Source organism: Sylvia atricapilla, chromosome 23 (assembly GCF_009819655.1).
Source record: "Sylvia atricapilla isolate bSylAtr1 chromosome 23, bSylAtr1.pri, whole genome shotgun sequence".
Classification (NCBI taxonomy): domain Eukaryota; kingdom Metazoa; phylum Chordata; class Aves; order Passeriformes; family Sylviidae; genus Sylvia; species Sylvia atricapilla.
In genome coordinates, this window is record NC_089162.1 from 1446394 (window position 1) to 1469216 (window position 22823).

A 22823-nucleotide genomic window follows, 5' to 3' on the forward strand; every position below is an offset into this window, starting at 1 on the left:
TGCCAACACCTCACAGGGAACATCTCCTGATGGGCATTCCTTGGTGATCCCAAACTAGATTACAGGGGTTTTTTCATTCTGTCCCTCAATCTGTACACATTATTTTATCTTTTGGAGTTAAAAAAACAGTTTCCCCCTGCCTCTCAGTTCAGAGACATTTCAATGTGTTTTGTAAAAAAAAAAAGAAGACAGAGGAAGAGTTGCCTTGAAGTTGTTTCAGACAGCTTAAAATATGCTAAGCTTTTGTGTTTCTGCCACATAAATAATGAATCCTCTTACAGCTCCTGAGTCAGGAAAGACGTTGATTTAAGAGGTCTTCAGCTCTGTTTGAGGTTTTTCTGCCAGAAGGGGAAGAATGTGGCCAGGGATGAGCAAGGCGTGAAGGTGAAGCAGTGTGCAAGGAGGATGTGGGACAGGGACAGAGGTGGCACCCACCACAGCCCTGCAGGAGCTGTTCTAAGGAATTTCACTCCTCGATTCTCTCTTTGCTCCTCCATTGCAGATTTTGGGGGCTTAGAGGTGTGTTTAAATGGAGGACAAATGTGTGAGCATCTACTTCTGTCACTGTCTGTGCGCCAGTAAACCAGTGGGGATTTGATGGCTGGAGCAGCATCACTGGTTGTTCATTTGACTAATTCCCCACGTGCCACCCTTGGAGACATCTCTGCTAAAAGAGTGGTCAGGAGAGCTTCAAAATGCAGGCCAGCAGGCATGGCAGGAGAATGGGAAAGCCCAGTGGGTGCTGGTGTCCCACAACAAACCCAGTGGGTCCCACATGCCCTCCAGGACCACCAGGTGCCCTGGTGACTTCCCAGTACCCGTGACTGGACACTGGCAGCCAGAGGGCTCCTCATATCAGCTGCTGGAATGTGGATCCACTGCTGAGCTGGAGCTGGGAAGTCAGGCTGAGTTCATCAGGAAGCAGCAAAAAGAGGAGAAGCCAGGAACAAGCTTGAGCTGGGGCAGGGGAGCCTTTCCTCCCCAAACCTGCAGTGGTGACAGTGGTACCTGTGCCAAGGACACGCTGTGCACCCTGAGCATCCTCCCCACCTGGCATGGAGCTATCCTGGCACAACAGTTTGGGGTACACAGATCCCAGAGAAATTCTAGTCTCCTCCAGCATGAGGCTGGGGAGTTCACTTCAGGTCTCAAAATTACCTTTGGCTTTCTGTTCCACTCTAGGAGCTGCTGGCTAATATTAAAGCAAAGAGAAAAAGCAGGATGTTGTCTCTGGATTAGAAAGTTGTTTGTAAAGCATCAACCCGCATTTCTTGCTCAGCTCCATTTTGTTGCTGTAGTGGGTAGTGAAGAACTTCATTTTTGTTACTTTTGGAGATGTCTTTTTTTTTTTTTTTAATGCTATTTCGTGTTGTTTTATGGAGCAGTGGATAGATAATCACAGAGCTCTTTGGCTCAGTCTGTTGTACCAGGGCACAGCCGCATTGGGTTGTTTTCTTGTGACACGGCTGAGAAGGGCAGAGTTGTGCCGAGGGCATTCCAGAGGCTTGAGAGAGAAGAGTGACTTGATCATAATTTTGGGGATGGATGGACTGATGGACGGCTGAGAGAGCTGGGGGTGTTTCAGCTGGTGAAAAGGAGGCTCAGGAGAGACCTTGTTGTTCTCTACAGCTGCCTGAAAGGAAGTTGTAGTGAGGTGGGAGTTGGTTTCTCGTCTAGAGTAACAATAGAGTAAGAACAAACTGGCTCACATTGGACCACCAGAGGTTTATACAGGATGTTAAGAACAATTTCTTCTTCAAAAAGGCTGAAGAGCCCTGGCACAGTCTGCCCAGGGCAGTGGTGGAGTCCCCAGTCCTGGAGGGATTTAGAAGGTGTGTACCTGTAGTTAGTGCTGGCCTTGGCAGCGCCAGGGAGCACCTGGACTCGATGATCTTGGAGGTCTTTTCCAAACTGAGCAATTCTGTTATTCCATGGGTGAATTTCATACTGAAAAGATGAACAGATCTTTTAGTGAACTCGTAACTTTATTCTACTCTCCTGTGAGCTGCTTGTGTGTTTGCATTAGCACAAGGGAACACACTTTGGATATTTATTATTCCTCCTCATGACTTGCCAGATCCCCAAGCTGCTCACACTCCAGCAGCAGAAGCCCAAGTTCCTTACACAGAAATCCCTGCCCTTGGCATCTTCTGTAAGGAGATTCCCACAAAATGAGGCCTCAGCCCATCTCACCCGAGGTGACTCAGCTGCATCTGTTGATAATCCTCATGTGAACCTGATATCCTGTTGATAATCCTAATGTGAACCATCTGATCTAGACACAGTTGAGCCCTGAATAATTAACTGTTCTGGCAGGGCAGGCCAGGGAACCTGCCAGAGATGGAGCTGTGCCTCACAGTAACCTGAGGACATGCCAGGAGACAGACAGAGCACAAGGAACGAGCCTGAGCCATGGGATGGGAGCAGTGGCTGTCACAGGGAAGGAGGGGCTTTAGAGGCACTGCTGGGGCTGGAAAGTCAGACAGAGCTGGCCCAGGCTGGTGGGCACCATTTTTAGTGGCTCAAAGCATTGTCTGGGCTGTTTGACATGTCCAAGGTTGGCCACCACCCTTGAAGGGTTCATATAAACTTGGCCTGAGGTCTGTCTCCTCTTGCCGTGCCAGAGAGGGCAGATCCTCTCATGCTACAGAGATCAAACCACAAAGCCCTTGAAAACATCCCAAACTCAGGACCAGGTCAAAGCCTCAGAGGAGCTTTAGGAGCCAGCCAAGAAAAGGAAATCCTTGGAGAGGACCCAGACACCCAGCAACCCTCTGTTGCATGAGTTCCATGTGCAGAAAGGCACGAGCTGTTCCTGCCTGCTGTGCCAATCATTTCTGCCTTGAAATGTGTGGATTTGGCAGCTCCAGTGATCTGGAACATGAGGGCCCAGCCCAGCATCATTTTCAAGATCCCCAAGCAGCAGCAGCTCTCTTATGCTGATGAAGACCTGTGAGTTTCTGTCTCCATCCCCATTGTCTTTTTCCTGCCCATCCCAAAGGAATTGCACTTCGAGGTGTAAAATGCAAAAGCCTCCAGCGCAGGTGGAAAATAAGAACTGGAATAGAGGGAAAGGCAAGTTCAAGCAGATTCACAGCGCTAAGATTCACTTTGCACTGAGGGGGAGGATAAACACGGCAGAAAATTAGCTCTTCAACGTGCCAGCATCCATAAATCTGGCTAAAGACATCCTGCTACGGGGGCGGAGTGGGGTAGGAAGACCCCAGAAAGGACTAATCCTGTTAAACGATTTGAGAAAACACAAACCACGTGATGAAATTGGATTACCCAAAATAATAGTTAAGCTATTAGTCATGTCTATTGTGCAGCGGGGTAAGTCAAGATGATGTAGGCAGGAAAAATGAAATGCAGCATCACCGCCAAAGGGGTAGAAAACTCCCCGAGGAGAGGTGACATCTCCAAGCACTTCCAGGACTGGGGGGTGACTCACATCCCCAGTATTTCCCCAGGATAAGCAGTTTTGGCAGCTGGCTGTCATAGTCTGAATGGTTTTAAACTTTCTCCACATACATTAAAATGAGGAAATTAATGTTCATAATTTAACTTCGGGGAGAAAAGTACAATTTTTCATATGATTCTATGACTCTGGGGCCACAGATTCTTAAATCTTAAGTCCTCTCCTTAGAGAGAAATGGAGTTATTGCAAAAGACGGTGAATTTGTGAAAGGGGAGGGACAGAAAAACATCCCTAGTGGCAAGAGAAGTGCCAAACAGGGATTAATGGGGACAGGTTTGGTGCCCAGCCCTGTCATGTGATGGGGTGGAGGACACTGGGATTAAAACAGCACAACAGCTAAAGCATCTGCATTTTGTTTTGGTATGTCACAAAACCAGCTCGATTTGCAGAAGGAATCACGCAGTCCACACAGTTTGATGCTTTCCCTTTGAAAGAGGAACAGCTTTTCCAGCAGCCTCTCTCTGCTTTCCTTCCAGAGGAGGGACGAGGGTCCTTCCCAGCCGCTGGTGCGGGGAAGGAGCCATGGGGACACGGTGGGATGGGCTTTGGCCATCCCTTCCCTTCTGCTGGAGGCCATGTCCACAATCCTCCCTGTGTGCCCCACTCTGCTCCTGCTGGAGTGCACAGGGCAGGTTTTATTCCCCTCATTCCCCATTCCCCAAGCCCAGCCCGTGGGCCCCAGGTCTGTCCGTGTCTCCAGAGCTCTGTGCAGCCCAGCACTGCCGGCTCATTGATTATCTGCACGGCTCATCAGCCCTCTCCAACTATTCCCCACGGTTGATCAGTCAAGTCATTGACAAGTTAACAGCTTTGTTTACTTCTCCCGCTCGCTTCTGCAGCCAATTTGTTCCGATCACTGTGCTAAGAGAAAGACTCTTTTTCATTGGTTTCTCACCAAAAATGGGCTATGGTGGGTGCATGGATTGGTGGCATGGCTTTAATTGTGTCATCTGGAAGAGAGAAACCTTTTCACCCCACTTCTTTCAGGTTCCCGTGCCTTGGGCAGCACAGACCTGACCCCAGGGTGTCCCTGATCCTCTCTCCTCAGAGCTGAACTCTCACTGAACATCTTCAAATGTGATTTGGGGAGCTCTAAGCAGCCCCTCATGGAATTTTCCCACCCACGGGACCTGCGGATGGTGAGGAGGAGATGCAAAACCCAGGCCCTGCCCTTGAAGGCTGCAGCTGATGAGCAATCAGCCTCATCCCAGCCTCCTTGGTTTGGCAGCAGTGGGAGCACTGGAGCTGAGACGGAAAATCAAGCCAGAATTTTCCTCTGCAGTGAGGTGTTATTATCATCATCAAAATCCCAGAGTGTTTAAAAACAATCCAACCCCTGTAGTGGCAACTGGTGCATCGTGGTGAGTGCAATCAGACACCAAACATGTCCTTGTCAGGGGGACGTCTGAAATTTGGGAAAAGGTTGCAATCTTTCCCCTTGTTTATTTGTTTTTCAAAAATTAAAAACCATATGAGGGAAAAAAGAGGCAGGAGGAGATGAGCAAAGTTGGCATCTCTGCATCTGAGCTGTGGCATTTCCACCTTAGAACTTGAGATTCTCTTTGTAGTAGAGCCGAGATCCCTAAATTGGGATGAAGAGGTTTGGGAAGAGGTCAGCACTGCAGCAGCTGTGTGTGCACAGAGGTTTGTCAGGATGGGGCTGGAGGCTTGGAAACCTTTCCTTGAGTACAGTGGATACGGTACACAAGGAAATCCTTTCTCATGTGCTTTCTTCCCCTGTAGTCAGCACAGGAGAGGCTACATCTCAAATCCTGTGGCCAGTTTTGGGCCCCTCACCACAAAAAAAAAAAGACTGGAGTGTGTCCAGAAAAGGGAAGAGAGCTGGGAAAAGGGCTGGAGCTCCAGGAGCAACTGAGGGAGCTGGGAAAGGAGCTCAGTCTGGAGAAAAGGAGGCTCAGGGGACCTTGTGGCCCTGCACAACTCCCTGACAGGAGGGGACAGCCGGGGGGGTCAGGCTCTGCTCCCAGGGAACAGGGACAGGAGGAGAGGGAATGGCCTCAAGTTGCCCTAGGTCAGGTTTAGGTTGGATATTAGGGAGATATTTTTTCCATGGAGAGGGTTGTCAGGCGTTGGCACAGGCTGTCCAGGGCAGTGGCAGTATGGTAACACCATCCCCGGAGGTGTTAAAAAAACGTGTGGATGTGGTGTTTAGGGACAAGGGTTAGTGTAACCTTAGCACTGCTGGGTTAGCACTTGGACTGATGACCTTCCCAACCTGAACCATCCCCTGGCTCGGTGACTGCTCACCCCAGTCCCCGTGCCCCAGGGCCAGTCAAGCCTGAGCCAGAATTCAGCCTGGGGAGAGGTTACCCAGGGTCTGCCCGCTGACAAATGAGCCCACACTCAGAGGGGGAGGCACAGGAACCACACGAGGCCCACACATCTTCATTAGGCAGGGAGCGGGCGGGAGGAGAGGAATAACCCCATACATACATCACCATTATGAAAATTTACCCGTAATAAAGAAATAATTTGTGCCATGCATCACGCCGGAGCCGTGCGGGGGGTACCGTGACACCACGCGGGCTGGGAGCCTCACTCCATCATTTCTCACCAGGCTGTCACTAGCAGGAGCCATCCATTGTCCCCTCTGGACCTCCAGAGGATGCGGGAATGTCACCATCAAAGCGCCATCTCCTCCCCGTGGAGGACACCAAGGCTCTGGGGCCTCGGGGGATTTGAGGTGGTGCTCACAGCATCCTGCTGGGGACAGCTCTCCTGTGAGGCTGAGAGGAGGGAAAATGTCATATCACACACTGGGAAGGTACTGCTGGCAATAAAGCAACAAAACCCATTCTCTGAGCAATTTGTAGCAATTAATAGCCATTCCCAGGAATGAAATGTTAATTAATTCTTTCCCTGAGCCATGCATTTATTTAAGGTATTTGTGGGTGTTCTTGGTACTTTTATTAAGCAATTAAAATGCGTCCAAGAAAATATTTATCCATTTTAAGTAATTCTTAGTAAACACGATTTATATGGCAAGCAACCACTTTATTTTGCATTGTTAATTAAAACCGACGACACACTCCACTTCCCCGGGTTATTCGGCACCAGAGCAGCCGTGCTGCCAGGAGAGCTGGTTCAGAGCTGCTGGCAGCTCCACAACCCTCCCTCAGAACCTGCAGCCTGGGTTTGTGCAGTGCTTGATGAGGCGTTTCAGAGTCCGGAGAGCCCCAGCAGCCCCATGTTAACCCCAGGAGTTCTGTGCTGCTGGGAGGAGCCGTGGCCTGGTGAAGACCTTTCTAAGGAAGATTTTGTAGAGTCCTACAGCTTCCCCAGGGCTGGGGAGTCCTGGGTTTGCTCCCACACGCTGCGTGTTGAAGGATTCCAAGCCCTTGCAGAGCAGACAGAGGGAGGTGTTTGTTATGTGAGGGTGAAGTTAGCAACGCTCCTCCACGGACTGACTCCCTGTGGGGTTTGCTGGGCTCTCACCGTGAGCGTGGGGAACCCTTCAGGGGCTCCCCCAGCCTGGAAGCCCAGCCAGAAACAGGATTCATAGGGAAAAGGGATGGAAGTGCCAGATAAAACCCCTTGTGCAGAAGGAGACGCAGCCAAGCATCCCACAGAAAGCCCACAGAGAAGCACAGGTGTGTCAGCCCAGCTTTTGGCAGGTTTCCTTCAGAAACCAGAGCAGCAGAAGAAAAAACACTAAGGCATGTAAACCAAAACAAAGCCCCAGCATTGTTTAGGAGCTGACAAATCCCAAACTGTCCTCTGTTATTTGCTTGTGTGTGTTCTTAGTTGGGAAGGAATCAATGGAGTGAGAAAAATGCTATTTCCCTGAAGAATGTCTCCTTAGAAAAGTTCCTCCCTCCCTCTTCAGTGTTAAAAGGACCCACTGCAGGTATTCTATTTTTGTTCATTCTTTAATCACTGGCTTTTCAGTGCTGACTGTAATAACCCCTTTGAAACTTGGATCAAAATATCTCTTTCCTGGTTGAAATTTGTTTTCTTCCATCACCCGAGCAAATTCAATTTGCAGAAGATACTGAATTGGGAGGCACCTGGTCCTCCCTCCAGAGAGGCCAGAGGAAAACAAAGGCACATTAGAAATATGGGAAAGGAAACAACAGAATGAAACCCAGCCTGCAGGGGAAGAAATGCCCATCTGGGGACACAGACTGAGATGGTGCTTGGTGAGGAGAAAGGAAGATGAGAAAATGTGCACATCTCTGCTCTGGAGCCAGGCTGGGAGAGCTGGGGGTGCTCACCTGGAGAGGAGAAGCTCCAGGGAGAGCTCAGAGCCCTGCCAGGGCCTAAAGGGGCTCCAGGAGAGCTGCAGAGGGACTGGGGACAAGGGCTGGAGGGACAGGACACAGGGAATGGCTTCCCACTGCCAGAGGGCAGGGCTGGATGGGATGTTGGGCAGGAATTGTTCCCTGGCAGGATGGTGGGGCTCTGCCCCAGGATACCCAGAGCAGCTGTGGCTGCCCCTGGATCCCTGGAAGTGCCAAAGGCTAGGCTGGGCAGGGCTTGGAGCCACCTGGGATATTGGTAAGTGTCCCTGCCAATGGGACAAGATGAGCTTTAAGGTCACTTTCAATCCAAACCCTTCTGGGATTACGATTCTATGATCTGCATTGGTCACACGACATGGGATGGTGGGAGCAAGGGTGAATTCAAAGCTGGGTACTCCAAAGGTGCCTGTCAGTGGTGGAGGGCAGGAAATTACCTCACTGTCCCCCTGTGGGGACCACCCAAGAGGCCCAGGGGCACTGGGATAGGTCCCGTGGTACCCCCTCTGCCTGTGCTACCCTTCAGCCTGGAGAGCCCAAGGGAGTGACAGGAACAGGTCCTCTGGGCAGGATCCCCACAGACAGACATCACCCCTCTCCTGGCACAGGGGACCCCCCTGCCCCTGCAGTGGAGTCTGGCCAAGGGTGAAAATCTGCACACAGTGACAAGTGAGTTAGTGACCAAGTCATCCAGGAAAGAGACTAAAGCAGGTAAATTTATAGAGTCTGGAAAAGACCCTGGGTGGCACATTTGCAATCTATAAATACCTTCAAGGGAACAACAGAAATGAAAGGAGCCCCTGAGCTCCAGGCTGGCAGGACCAGGAGCGCTGGCTGGGAGCCAGGCTTGGTGCAGTACAGCCACGGAGACAGGAGGAAGAAATCCACAGTGGAGGTGGTGGATGGGGCTGCAGGAGCATCCTCCCCTCTCCTCTGCTCCATTTTATCCAGGTTCTGTTTATAAATAACAGCTGACTGGTTAATAGGTGGGCAAGGCACGTTATGGGCTCGTTAAAGCCCTCAGTGAGTTGCCTTCTGGCTGTCCACGAGCCCGTCACAGGAAGCTTTCCAAGAGGGTTATCAGCTGCCATTATTAAAAACCAATTTGACATTATAAAAAATCTATACTGCTCGTTCAGCCACATTGATTTAGCCGTGTTAAGCCTTGGAAAACTGGAGCAAGAACCTTGATCTCTGCTGAAGCACGAAAAATTGGTGTTTGTGACACGTCTCCGCGCTCGGGAAATCCAGTTTTCAGCAGAGATGGGTTTTGAACAAATCCATAAAGCGCCGTGCCACGGTTGTTGGGGGGTGTTTTCCCAAGCAGCTGCGATGTCAAACAGCCCTTGGAAACCTTGTTCTCTGTTTTGCAACATCCAGAAGGATCTCGTTGAAGTCTACCCAGCTCAAACCCACCTCCAGACACTTCTCCATCTGGTTCCAATTCCTGGTGCTCTCCGGGAATGGTGGGAGGATGAGCTGCAGGCAGGTGCAAGGACATGACCCAGGGAGCCCACAAGTCACTTCTATTCTCATCTTGAAGCCTCCTTCTTGTCCTTCGCACAGCAGGGAGGGTGCATTTGTGCAAAATATCCGGGCACAAAGGAAGCCCTGGATTGTCCCAAACGTTTGGTGCCACACCCTGTCCCACTGAGTGCTGCAAAAAAATGGCTTCATGTACCTGCTGCCTCCCTTGAGCACCTGAGGAGCAGAACAAGGCCCTCCAGAGGCTGGAAAGCTGCTCATGGCTGGGAATCTCTACAGGGACAAAGTTATAAAAGGAGCTTAATGGAGCAGAAATATTCTTGACAAAGAGCATGGGGCATTTCCCCATTCACCAGCTGGAGTTTCCCTCCCTCTCTAGCTTTGTACCTCCCTCCCTTCCCTCTTTGCTTTCATTCATCCACAATTCCTGAGATATGAATTCAGGCCTTTTGGGGCCAGCAAACCCAACAGAAGATGTCAGGAATATGTCTCCTCTCCATCCCACAAGCTGTGCTCAGCTTTGGGCGTGAGGTACCAGACCTCTGGCAGATGCCGCTGTCCCTCTCCTGCCCCATCCCCAGGGAACAGCGGCTGCCACAGCGCCGGGAGATGCCTCGCACAGCGGGCAGCAGGGCAAGGCGGACCCATGGGGATGCAGGGATGCGGAATGCTGAGCTCAGCCTTGCTGACCCCGAACAAGCCGCTTGGCTTGGGCTGCAATTCCCTGCGGGAGGAGAAAGGCGTCACCAAAGCATCCGTGACCATTCCGACTTTGGGGACAGGACCTGGGGGGGCTCCGCGTGCGCAGGTTTTTCCATATGGAACCTCCCTGACGAACACGCGAAGCGCAGTCCTAGAAATGAAGCCGGCGTCTCCCGATCAATTATTGGAGGGGGAGGAGGGAGGCAGGGGAGGGAAGCCGAAGTGGCCAGTCAGCATCTGTTAGAAGTGCGAAGATAAATGGAAGGCGAGGGCAGGTCAGCGCATACAAATCACTTCCATCCACTCGGGAGCGCCTCTCGGCGCTGTGTCATCACGGGGGATGCTGAGCGGGTCACTGGCAGGAGGCACTGACCTCCACAGGAGCAGGTGCTCGGGGAATTGGCGCTGGCAGCCCTCAGGGTGTTCTCCAGCCTGCCACGGAGCAGCATTCCGCTCTCTCTCCAGCCCCACTGAGGCTCGTCAGTGCCTCTGCACCTTCAGCAGGAGCTCCCCGCCACTCCGGTTGTCCTTGGCTGCCTTTGGGGCAGCACTGAAGCAGTGTGGAGCCACGGCAGAGTGACAGGAACAAGCAGGAGGGAGCAGGACACTGCTGGGAGGACCGGGAGCAGATGCTGCCTGCCTTGAAGGGGACAGCTTTCCCCAAACCCCCGGCCCCGTGTGAGCAGCATCCCCCGCGGCTCCTTCCTCGCTCCAGAGCCCAGCTCCCAGTGCCTGCATCTTTCCCAACCCACCCACCAAAAGAGCAGCCCCAAAACAAGGCAGAGACTCCCCAGGGAAGTCTTCTCTCCAATTTACCTGTCAGTTGTTTGGGGAGGATTATTACATGTTTTTTCCCAGGCTTTTTTTTTCGCCTTCCCCAAAGAGTGGCTGGAGTTTCACACCGCCTGACAGCATCTCCCGCCTTTCCCACCCGTTCCCGAGTGGCAGGTTGCCAGATGGTGCCCCATTAGGTCACATTTGCTCATTGTTTGGCAAACAGGGCTTAATTCAAGTGCTGAGTTGACAGCTTGTTCTCCAAGACAATTTGCAAGTTGCAGTGTTGCAAATGCCAGCTTGGCTTTTCGGGAAATGTTATTTCAGCTGCCTTAAAGGGAGAAAGTTCTCTTTGACTGGAGAAAACAAAAAAAAAAAAAGGAAGGAAAGGGCCTAAGTGGGGGGCAGCAGAAAATGTTTTTAGTGTTTTGATGTGGAAGGACCAGCAGTGTTGTTGGCAAATGTTCAGGAAGGGGCTGTCATTCCCCATCAAGTAGAGACCCTCCATGTCCCATTCATCCCATCACTGAGGTCCTTCACAATCCTAGAGAATGAGGTGCATTCCCAGTGAAACAGGGCAATAGAATTTTGGTTTCTTTTGGAAAGGTTTCTCTAGGGATACATGTACAAATCTCTCTGATGGATCCTCTCCAAAACCTGTGGATGTAGCCCCTATACCCCCGGGGAAGGGACGATGCTGAGAACAAGTGCAGAAGCCTTTTGAAATCAGGGATGCTCTGGGCGTTCTGCCCCCAACACTGTGACAGCTACACATGGAGATGGCCAGAGACACAAAACAGCACCATGACAATGCTCTGCTTTCTTCAACAGGTGGGCAAAAAAAGGCCAGGTTATAAAGGAAGCCTCTGGTGACTTCTACGAAACCATCGTGGACCACACGTTCTTCTTCGAGCCCGTCTCCTGCGAGGTCACCAACGCGCTGGGCAGCACAAACATCAGCAGGACTGTGGATGTCTACTGTGAGTAACCTGGGCTTGGGTCTGGCTTCCAGGCTCAGCAGAGCTGCTGAAAATCAGCAGGAAACAGACACAGCTCAGTGTGCCTTGCCCAGGGTAGCAGGACTTGCTGGGCTCTCCTGCAGCTCATGCTTTGTAAATGCTCCAGTGGTTGGAGCTGATTTCCTTGTGGGGTGGTCACTGGGGAGCTGGTCCCTCTGGAGCTGCAGCAGGCACCTGCCTGAGGCTTTTCTTTATTTGGGGCCCATCAAGATGTACCACTGCTCCCTCTGCCCTGTTTGGTTTGAGGGTTTCTGGCTGGCAGAGCCTGTCACTAACTCCAGTTTGCTCTGGCAGTTGGGCCCAGGATGGCGACAGAACCACAGTCCCTCCTGGTGGATCTGGGCTCAGATGCCGTGTTCAACTGTGCCTGGACTGGGAACCCCTCTCTCACCATCGTCTGGATGAAGCGAGGCTCGGGCGTGGTAAGAACTTCTGTGGGGCAGGGGCACGTCCAGGCCATGGGGTGCTGCAGGACAGTTCCCATGGAGCAGAACCCACTCCAGGGGAGCTCCTGGCTGGATGAATGCTGGCTCCTCCAAATGCCAAGCGGTCCTGAGAGTGGGGGAATGAGGAGCAGATCTGCAATTCACCTGCAAGTGGTTCCTTCTGGGCTGGTCCGATATGGCATAGTCCTTTCTGGGATGACTCTTCCTGGGATGGCTCTTCCTGGGATGCTCCTTTCCAGGATACACCTTCATGGGATGTGTGGGCCTGAGAGAATTTTAGCCTGCTTAGCAGCTACTAAGTTTTTCCCAAAGAAAAGTTTCTCAAGAAAGTTTTCTCAAAACAATCTCGGTAAACAACTATCCCCTCTCAAAACAATCTTTGTCCAGCTGGTGTTTTCTGGGTTTGTAGTTTAACCAACGGCATCAAAGAGGTGTCATTTCTATTCACCAATCATGTTAAGCCTGTAGAAGAACACCTTATAAAAGGTAGTAAGAATTAGACAATATGGAGCCTTCTTTTTCTATACCTTTTGCCTTCTGGATTATTTGAGTCTTTCATGCCTAACGGTGTCAGGATGGACCTTTCTGGAAGGGTCCTTTCTGCCCCCAGGCCTGGGATCTCACATCCCTACGTGTTCACCCCAGCACTCCCTGCTGTCGACTGGAGCCTGCTCCAGGGATGAGCTGGGATCTGTCCCAGCTGACTTCTCCACATCTCTTTTGTACTGAAAATCGTAAGGAGCTTTGCCAATCATAATCACAGCTCAGTCAGCCCCGGGAGGCAGGAGATGCTCTGACTCCTCTTTACTGACAGGAGGGCTGAGCAAAGCCACGGGGAAAAGCTAAAGGAGGGCTGAGATGTGAAACTCATTCAGAAGCACACACAGGTTTGGGTTTGAAAAGCATCTCCCAGCTTCACCTGGGCAAGTCTGTGGATGAGGAAATGCTGCTGTTTCAGCTCAAGGCTGTAATTGGAGAGCTGGACCCCCACGGAGGGGCTGAGTCCTCTCCCTCCTCCTCTGGGGACACTGGGGCATTAACTGCTGGGGTGTTTCCTCCAGACCATAATAACCTTGGTGAAGGCCATCTCCTGAGAAGAAATTATAGACTTGGGAGAGCTGATGGCTTGAATCAGCAAAGGAATCGCAGTGGGTCAGTAATTCCTGGGCGGTTTCCCATCCCACAGCTGCTGTGGCTGGTTCTCTCTGGGTTATCACTGTAGACTCTCAGACGCTGACAGTTCTTCACTGCCTCAGGGTGGCTGCAGGAGCTGGGAACAAGGGCAGCCTCACCCTCCAGCCCCAGCATCAGCCCCCATCAGGGCTTGCCTTTGCTGTCCAGCAGTGCCCAGGAAGAGCTGCCTTCTCCCTTTTTATCTGCCTCCCTCCAGCTGAGGTCCATCACTTTGGAACTTCTTGGAGCAGAATGAAGGAGATGATTCTGCCCTTCCACTGTGCACTCATGAGACCCCAGCTGCAGTGCTGTGTCCAGCCCTGGGGCCCTCAGCTTTAGAAGGACATGGAGCTCTAGAGCGAGTCCTGAGGAGTCCATGGAGATGCCCCAAAGGCTGGAGCCCCTCTGCTCTGGAGCCAGGCTGGGAGAGCTGGAGAGGAGAAGCTCCAGGGAGAGCTCAGAGCCCTGCCAGGGCCTAAAGGGGCTCCAGGAGAGCTGGAGAGGGACTGGGGACAAGGGATGGAGGGACAGGACAAGGCAGAATGGCTCTCACTGCCAGAGGGCAGGGCTGGATGGGATATTGAGGAGAAATTCTTCCCTGTCAGGGTGAGGAGGGAACATTGAACAGGGTGCCCAGAGAAGCTGTGGGTGCCCCTCGATCCCTGGCAGTGTCCAAGGCCAGGCTGGATGGGGCTTGGAGCAACCTGGGATAGGGGAAAGTGTCCCTGCCCATGGCAGGGGATTGGAATGAGATGTATTCAAGGTGTTCAAGGTCCCTTCCAAGCCAATCAATTCCATGGTTCTATGAGCTCAGGACAGACCCTCTAGCTGGTGTCAGCCAGCAGAGATGGTTATGCTGGACACCAGAGACACCTCCATTTTCCCAGAGGGATGCTGGCAGAGGATGCTGCTCTGTAAAGCCATGAGCACCCAAACATCCCAGTGGCATCTGGAATCGTGGCTCCTTCTTCCCCAGCCCCTCTGTTTTCAGAGCCAGGTTGAAGTCCCTCAAGATTGCCTTCTTTTCTGTTTTTTTCACGAAAAGGAAGCAAGTCAGAGACCAATGAGAGGTTGAGGCCAAGTAAACACAAGCATTTTTATGGCTAACTCTGCAATCAATGATAACACAGTGGGTTTTAAAGGGATCTGGCCCTCTGTGCCTCTGCCTCGTGCCAGGTTAGGGCTGGAGATCCCCAACCTACTACAGATCCACATCCATCCACTGCATCAGCACTGATCCCTGGAGCTGTGAGAGCAGCAGCCAGCAGAGCCAGAGGCTCACCCAGCAGTGGGTGCTGAGGAGCAGGAGAGGTGCTGGGCTCCTGCAGAGCCCTCGGGGAGAAAGCCAAGGGCAACTGGAGGAGTTTGCTCCCAGTCATTGCTCCAGAAACCACCCTCTGTTTGAGATCTGCCATGGTTTTTTTCAAACCCAGCAGTGCCAAGATCCTGCTGACAGCCTCAGCCAGATCCCTCAGCTCCTGTGCTTTTCCAGCTTTAATAAAGCTGCTCATTGCACAGCAGGGCAGGGGAGCAACAGGGCTCAGAAACCATCAGCCAGTCCATAGCAGGGGGCTGGCCAAAGTCAGCTGAGATCTCCCTGGGTATCCAGATCCTGCTCCAAGGTGTCTGCCACCACTTCTGGGCTAAAAATTCCTGAGTCAATCCCAGCAGCCTCCCCTGTGAATGTGAATGTGGAGGTGCAAGTGTGGACTGTGGTTCTCTCTGAGGATTTTTGACTTGTGTCACTGCAACCACCAAAATTTTTCTCTTGTATCCTGAACTTGCAAAACTGGAGTTTGTAAAAATTCTAATGAATAGAACAGGATTTCTAATTCCACCCCCAAAAAACTGTGGTGATTCTTTATTCTTTTGATCCTTGGGAAGGCTGACCTGGAACAGAGACTGGACAGAGCTAGAGAATAAAGTAGATATTTATTGATTTTCAATTCAATTTATTGAAGGGCCTTTAAGGGTACACCTTGGGCAGTACAAGAGCCTGGCCAGGGCTACACCCAAGATGGAATTAGAACGGTCACAAAATAGACAACTGGTCACAAGGTCTCACACTTTTATAAGTTTTGGTCCATTTGCATATTGGGGTTTAATTGTCCAATTACAGCTTCAGGTTATGAAGTCTCATCCTTCTTGTTTTCTTTCTTTAGTCCACCCTTGTTTGTGCTTTTGGCCCTGAAATTTGTACTCGGTGTCCTTGGTCTCCAGCAGCAAAAGGATTTGTTTTGTCTCCCTGCTCTGTGAGGAGAGTTTACTTGCACTTACTATGAGGCTCAGAACCACACCCCTGGGCAGCACAGAGTCTGAATAACGTGAAAGCTAAAACTTAAGGCATCCCTTTGGTCAAACAGCAGTAAGTGATATTTCCATGCAGTGCCAGACTTTGGGCTCATCCACTTGGCTTTCCCAAGGATGTTCAGGAGCTGGTGACACAGTTATTGTAACTCAGGTAATTTGTTTTGTCCGTAACTTCTCATGGCCCACCTGAAAAGCCCCCTTCCTCTCTTTCAGGTCCTGAGCAATGAGAACAAGTTGATCCTGAAGTCAGTCCGCCAGGAAGACGCCGGGAAATACGTGTGCCGAGCCGTGGTGCCGCGGGTGGGCGCGGGGGAGCGGGAGGTGACGCTCACCGTCAACGGTACCTGCTGCCCCCCTTCCTCCACTCATCCTCCTGCTTCCCTGCTGCCATCCATTCCTGCTCCTCTTCCTCCATCCATTCCTGCTTCCCTTCTGCCATTCAATCCTTCCTGCTTCCCTTCCTCCATCCATTCCTGCCTCCCTTCCTCCATTCATCCTCCTGCCTCCCTGCTGCCATCAATTCCTGCTCCTCTTCCTCCATCCATTCCTGCTTCCCTTCCTCCACTCATTCCCTCCTGCTTCCCTGCTGCCATCCATTCCTGCTTCCCTTCCACCATTCCTTCCCACTTGCCTCCTTTCCTCCATTTATTCCTGCCTCCCTTCTGCCATTCAATCCTTCCTGCTTCCCTTCTGCCATTCCTTCCTGATTCTCTTCTGCCATTCCTTCCCACCTGCTTCCCTTCCTCCATTCATTCCTGCCTCCCCTCATCCACTCCCCCCTCCTGCCTCCCTTCTGCCATCCATTCCTGCCTCCCTTCCTCCATTCAATCCTTCCTGCTTCCCTTCTGCCATTCCTTTCCTGCCTTGATCCTCTTGCTCTGACAGCTCCTCTTCCCAAATTATCCCCTCAGATAATTCCTTTTGGAGCAAGTCCCACCCCTAGCTGGATAAGGGATCCAGGAAATTGCACTAAAGTAGATTTTTTCATTATTTTGCCTGGAAATGCACAATTTGAAGCAAAAAAAATCAACATTTGCTCAGCCCTGCACAGTTCCTTATTATCAACAGGGGTTTATTGAGTAGTTGGGAGCTGGCAGCTTTAAATCTTTAATAGATTAATCTTGCAAAACCCTCACAAGTTCGGAGAGTGCTGTTGTCTCTGTTGTACACCTGGAGAGGTGGGAATTGAGTCTGGATCCAAGAGCAGCAGCCTAATCACTCTCTCCAACCCACATGAGGATACCGGTGAGGATTCCTGTGAGGATACTTGTGAACATTCCTGCCGGGATTCCTGTCAGGATACCTCCATGGCTGTCTGGGGATCATCCAGCCCCTTGTCAGAATGTGCCCTGCACTCACACCCCAAACTCTGAGTTTAATGATGCCCTGGCCAGGACCCCACAGCAGCTGGTGACAAATTTCAGCATAAATAGGGTAGGGAAAGAGGCAGGTGGGCTGCAAGTGGTGTGAGCAGAGGATAAATTTTGCATTGTCTCTCACCTGCATGACAAACTGGCAGGTTTCACTCCCCACTCACTGTCGCAAGAGAAAAACACAAGCAGGAGGCAACTCAGGCAAGCATTGATTTCCAACACAGATAATGCAGATGGTGGATGCCTCAGTTCCCTGGAAACATTCAAGGACAGGATGGACAGGGCTCTGAGCAACCTGATCGAGCTGAAGATGTCCCTGTCATGGCAAGGGGGTTGGACTGGATGACCTTTAAAGGTCACTTCCCACCCAAACTATTCCATGTTTCTATAATCCTAGAAAAGGAAGCCAAGGACAATGCAGCAGGGACTGAAAACCAACCACTCCCTCGACTTGGACTCAGCGCCTTCAGTCTGCTTCCCCAGCAGCTGTTGGGTTTTAATTACAATTAAATGAGCTCATGGAAAACAAAGCAACAAATTAGCACAAAGAACATGCTCCTTCCCTGACACCCAGCAGGCGCAGGGATGCCCTGAGAACAGAGCAGAGCTCCCCACAGGCTCGGGGCATTCGGAGCGTGCAGCACTGACTGGAAAAGTTGCTTTTTTTTTTTTTTCCCCAGCTTATGCCTGGGGAGACTGATGAGAACCAAATGAAATCCATGCATGGGGTTCACTGCTCAGCCTTGAGCATCTCCCAGGAGCTGACTGCCTGCACATCCCATCCCATGGGCTGTGCTGTCAGGGGCTTGGTGCACCCCAAAGGTGACAGCGTTGGGACATGCCACCACAGGTGTTGGACCAAGGGAGAATCCCGCACCTCTGGGTCAGGATGGTCTCCTGGCCCTCCCAGTGAGGAGAGCCAAGCCCCTGAGCAGCATCCCCACATCTACCATTCACCAAGAGCCAGGGCTGGCAGCCTGTCCTGCAGCAGGAGCAGCCCTCCAGCTCCGGAGCACGGCGCAGTGTGTCTAATCCAGCTAATGAATTCTGCTGGAAGCCTGTTCTGATGTAATTCAAGGGGGAAGTTGAATGCCTCATATTTTGAAGTGATTTTAAATTGAGAGGATGATACAATTGTCTTGGTATCAGCAGATGCATCCCTCTGTCACAGAAAAACAGGCATTGAGAAGTTGTGTTCTGGGCTGGCTGCACTGGCCCTGATCAGGTCACAGGGACTTTTGGGGGGCTGATCCATCCCACTGAGCACAGAGATCCCAACTGAGGGATCACCCCACCCACCCCAAGCCTGTGGCACATCCACTCCCAAAATTGTTGAAAATCATGGCAGGATGGTGTTGGGGTGGAAGAGCATCCTCCTGCCCTTCCCACCCAGCCTCACCAGAGGGCTGTGGTTGCAGAGCAGCTCAATCCCATGGCAGAGCCAAGGCCACCAGCCTGCAAGGAGGCAGATAGAATTCAGAGTCTGGTGAGTGGGAAGGAGGATTATGCAAAGCAGCAGCATTTGGCAGGGCAAAGCAGCAGAGGCTCGAGGGAAGGGAGGAACTTGGTGCCATCATAAATCAGCTGCAGTTGGATTTACACCCAAAACCTCTCAATGCTCTTGACTGCACCCAGCCTGGTTGCAGCTCCCATCCCAGCAGAAGCCCCCCAAGGTCACCTTCACAGGCAAGTCACCAGCAGTCCCATCTGTCACTGCACCATTCATTGGGCTTGGCAGGGGCTGCTGGGCAGGGACCACCACTCCTGCCCACCTTGTTCTGCAAGTTTGTTGGAAGGGCTGGACAACTCCAGGTGATTAATTCAGGATGTCATTTGCTGGGCATTGACTCCAACAAGGAAGTCAGGCGTGTCCCAAGAGCTGGGAGCAGAGCAGGGGCTGACCTGCCATCCTGCTTGGTCAGGAGCACACCATGGTGCCAGGAACTGCTCAAGGCCACGTTGGAACAGCCTGCTCTGGTGAGAGGTGTCTCTGCCCATGGCAGGGGAGCTGGAATGAGATGGGGTTTAAAGTCTTTTCCAGCCCAGATCATTCTGTGATGTTCCTTTGCAAGACCAGGCAGAACCAACCAGCCCAGGACTTCTGCAGGAAGCAAGGAGTTAAACAAAACTCCCCTGCCAAATCATTTGGAGTGCTTTGGAGAAATGTTCAGATGGACTTGAGCAGGCTGGAGAAGCCAAGGCTATCCTATCCTTTCATTCCTGAAGTCTCCCACCTCAGACTTCTCTTTTGTGTGATCTGCCAGGACCGCACAAATAAATTGGCACTGAGGTGCTAAAAATAACCTCCACCAATAGCTCCATCATTTATATCCATAGCAACATTGCTTAGAGCCTTTTCCCTGCCTGTGGGCTGTCTCACACTCGGTGCTGAATGCCAAGCTGGAGATTGGCAGCTTTCATAAGGAGCCAGAGCCTGGTGGAGAATCAAACACTGTCCCTGAATGCGAAGAGGCTGTAACTTCATGCTATTATTTCTGGGCATGTTCATCTCACAAATAGTCTTTAGTCATCCACTATTATCATGATCATAAGCCTTCGACTCTGAACTCCTGAAGCAATAATAAAAGCCGAAGCCACTGGCATTTGTGCCATTTAAAATCCACTTGCCTTGGGGAAAATAGTCCTTTTAATGATTATTAAGCCATTTTTCTCTAGTGTCACCCAGTCTTGGAGCACTTCCAGAATTTAGAAGTAACACACAACCATCAAAATGGAAAAGGAGGTGGTTCTTTTTATTACTGTTTAGGCCTGGCCTGCAGATCCCATCACTGCTCTTGCCTCTGCTGGCTTTGGAATCATCAGGTGGGCAGCAGCATCAATGACCACAGGAGGCTCCTCAGGCAAAACAAGGAGTGACCTCCACTGAGACCCTTCAGAGAGCTGGGCTTTCACTGATGGATAAATGAGAACTCACACCTTGGGATCGTGCCTAGAACAACATCTCGAGCATTTAGAGAGAAAAAAAAAAAAACACAACAAAATGTCTTTTTTTTCTTTTTTTCTTTTTTTTTTTTTTTTTTTGCTTTCTTCGATCAAAAAGGGCACAACAGTTTCCACTACTGCAATGCTATGCCCATTACAGAAAAACAAGTCCTGACCTTCACGCCCAGCTCCTGCTATTCCTGATGTTGATGGCGGCTCCCTTCCAGTAGTAATTTCCTGAGCTGCCAAAATCGTGGTCAGTGGTCAGTGAATTGTGCTTCAATGAGCTTGTTTTCCATCCATCTCCCCTGGGAACAGTGTAGGGAAGCAGGGACAGGGCTGTGCCTCAGTGTGTGTGTGTAGGGAGTGTGCAAGTTTGGTGCCAGGAAAGGGTCACTGAGACAGTTCCAAAAGGCAGCTGTATGTACAAATGCCCAAGAGTGAAGGATTTAGCATTTTGGTATATTTTTGTGAATTCTTGAAATTTAAAAGTGGGTGATTTGAATGAGACTCGGGCAGAAATACCCAGGCAAGTCCTTCACACTTCACCCCAAATCCCTGAGACTTTTTTTTTTAAGGAACACATCAAGTGCAGGGCAGGGAGGTGGGGAAAATGGGAAAAAATCCACAAGGCTGTATTACTGCTAAACCCAGTGATGTACTCCAAACAAGGCAGGACAACCCCAAGTGAACACTCCAAGTTCCAGAGCTGGAGCAGGGGGAGTTCTGACAGCTCCTGCCACCCCTCTCTCCCTGCCCTGCAGCTGAGCTGTTGCTGTTTTCTTTTCTGCCAGCAGCAAGCCACTCATGGAAATGCAAATCTGCTTTAATTAAGGAGGTTAATAAACAGCAATTAGGATCCCAGCTCTTGTGCTGCTCCCCTGGGGTGATCAGAGCTGTTAGAAGAGTGAGGGACATGCTGATCTCACCAAGCCGTGCTCTCCTGTCCCACCCCTTTTCTCCCAATCACAGGGTGTTCACCAAGGCAGGACAAGGACATTTCCCATCCCAAGCTGATTCAGCTGGTGTTTGGCTCAAGAAGAGCCTTTCCTACCCTTTCTCCTTGGCTCCTTTCATGATCCACGTGGCACAGGAGAGTCCAGCTGATGGGCATCAAGGTTTTCCAGTAGAAACTTCTCCACCACATCTTCCTTAATACCCTGGAGAGCAATTAGTTTAATGGTTGCTTAATGAATCTGGGAGAGCACTGAAGAGGAACACCAGATGGAGTGGGATCCTGCTTGGCTTCTGCAGCAAACAGCCCTTCTCAGGGGCCAGGGTCACCAAGGAGATTGGGGCAGGATCCTTTACACCAGGGATGGGGGTACAGAGATGGGGGACCCTGGTGCTTTTTGGGGGCTTTGCAAAAACCCAGCAGAACCCAAAGCCTCCACTCAATGTTCTCCATCGCAGGAGTTGATGGGGCTGTCTCTATCCCTGCCCTTCAGAGATGGACCCCAATATCCATCCGGGGCTGCCCTAACACCGCCCATCCCCACCAGTCCCATGGGGTGCCAGCAGCCTCTCCTGTCTCCCCAGGGCCCCCCATTATCTCCAGCACCCAGACCCAGCACGCCCTGCACGGCCAGAAGGGGCAGATCAAGTGCTTCATCCGCAGCACCCCGCCGCCAGATCGAATTGTGAGTATCACCCTGGGGCTCAGCAGGTGCCTGGAACACCCCGGGGTGCCCTGAGCTCACCCTTCTCTTGCTTGGCAGGCTTGGTCCTGGAAGGAGAATGTCCTGGAATCTGGGACCTCCGGGCGCTACACGGTGGAGACGGTGAGCACAGATGAGGGGGTCATCTCCACACTGACCATCAGCAACATCGTCCGGGCTGATTTCCAAACCATCTACAACTGCACCGCCTGGAACAGCTTCGGCTCCGACACGGAGATCATCCGGCTCAAGGAGCAAGGTGGGCACTGCTGGGGGCTGCTGGGGGCTGCTGGGCAGCGGGGATTAGCACTGGCTGGGCTGGGGGAGTGGGGACATGCTGTGAGAGGCAGGAGGTGCTCAGGAGAGCTCTTGGGATGCCAAAGAGGAAATGAGGAAGGATGGTGACAAGGCTCCAGCTGTGCTAGCTGTAGGATTGTGTCCTTAGGGCACATGATCTTGGTAAAGGGGCAGGAGCAAGGACAAGCCCTGTAAAGTCTCTGTTGATAAGGTACTCCTGATTCTACCTGTCCTGCTAAAGCTGGAGCGCAGGGGCTGATCCTGCACCCCTTTCTGCCTGTCCCACGGTACAAGGTGATGTCACTGCCCCAGGCTGGAGGAGCATTTACAGCCTTGGACAAACAGGAGTGGCTGTTCCCAGCAGACCCCACTGGTCCACGGAGATGGGAGAGAGCGGGAGGAAGGCATCTGGGCTGGTGGCAGCTCTCCATCCCGGCCACCAGCCACAATGCCAGCATGTCCTGCAGGGCTGGGCTCACACACCAGCAATTCCCAGGGGATGGCCAGGGAAATTCCATTCTCGGGGCTCTCCACAGCAGAGGAGGGAAATGGTTTGCGTGGGGAATGCTTAGCTCCTGGAGGAACTCCAGTTCTCCTCTATTTTATTAAATGCCAGGGCAGGCAGGTGGATTGTTCTCATTAAGCCGTGATTTATAGGCAAGGCTGGCGTCCAGATTAAATCAGAGCTAAATGAACCCCTTAAAATTAGCCTTGGGCTTCTTCCAATGCAAACAGAGCCAGTGGTTTTTCCAGGTCGTCTGCCAGTCAGCGGGAGCGCTCGGGTCCCGGCGGAGGGTGGCCGGGCAGCACGGCCAGCTCCGAGCTCACAGCCAGGGGACACTGCGAGGCCACGGCAGGGGACAGCCCTGCCCAGGCCAAGGGACATTGGAGAGTGGCAGAGGGGAC

At 51.8% G+C, this 22823-nt stretch overlaps 1 protein-coding gene across 2 annotated transcripts in view; it reads left to right on the plus strand.

The window, feature by feature from the left end:
- Positions 1 to 22823, plus strand: part of KIRREL3 (kirre like nephrin family adhesion molecule 3) — a 126020-nt gene that overhangs the window by 88053 nt on the left and 15144 nt on the right. For both annotated transcript variants that reach the window (XM_066334610.1, XM_066334611.1), the window contains exons 7-11: positions 11530 to 11678; positions 12012 to 12139; positions 15860 to 15986; positions 21502 to 21602; positions 21681 to 21879. In XM_066334610.1, the coding sequence (XP_066190707.1) occupies positions 11530 to 11678; positions 12012 to 12139; positions 15860 to 15986; positions 21502 to 21602; positions 21681 to 21879 (704 nt within the window). The remainder of the gene's footprint in view (positions 1 to 11529; positions 11679 to 12011; positions 12140 to 15859; positions 15987 to 21501; positions 21603 to 21680; positions 21880 to 22823) is intronic.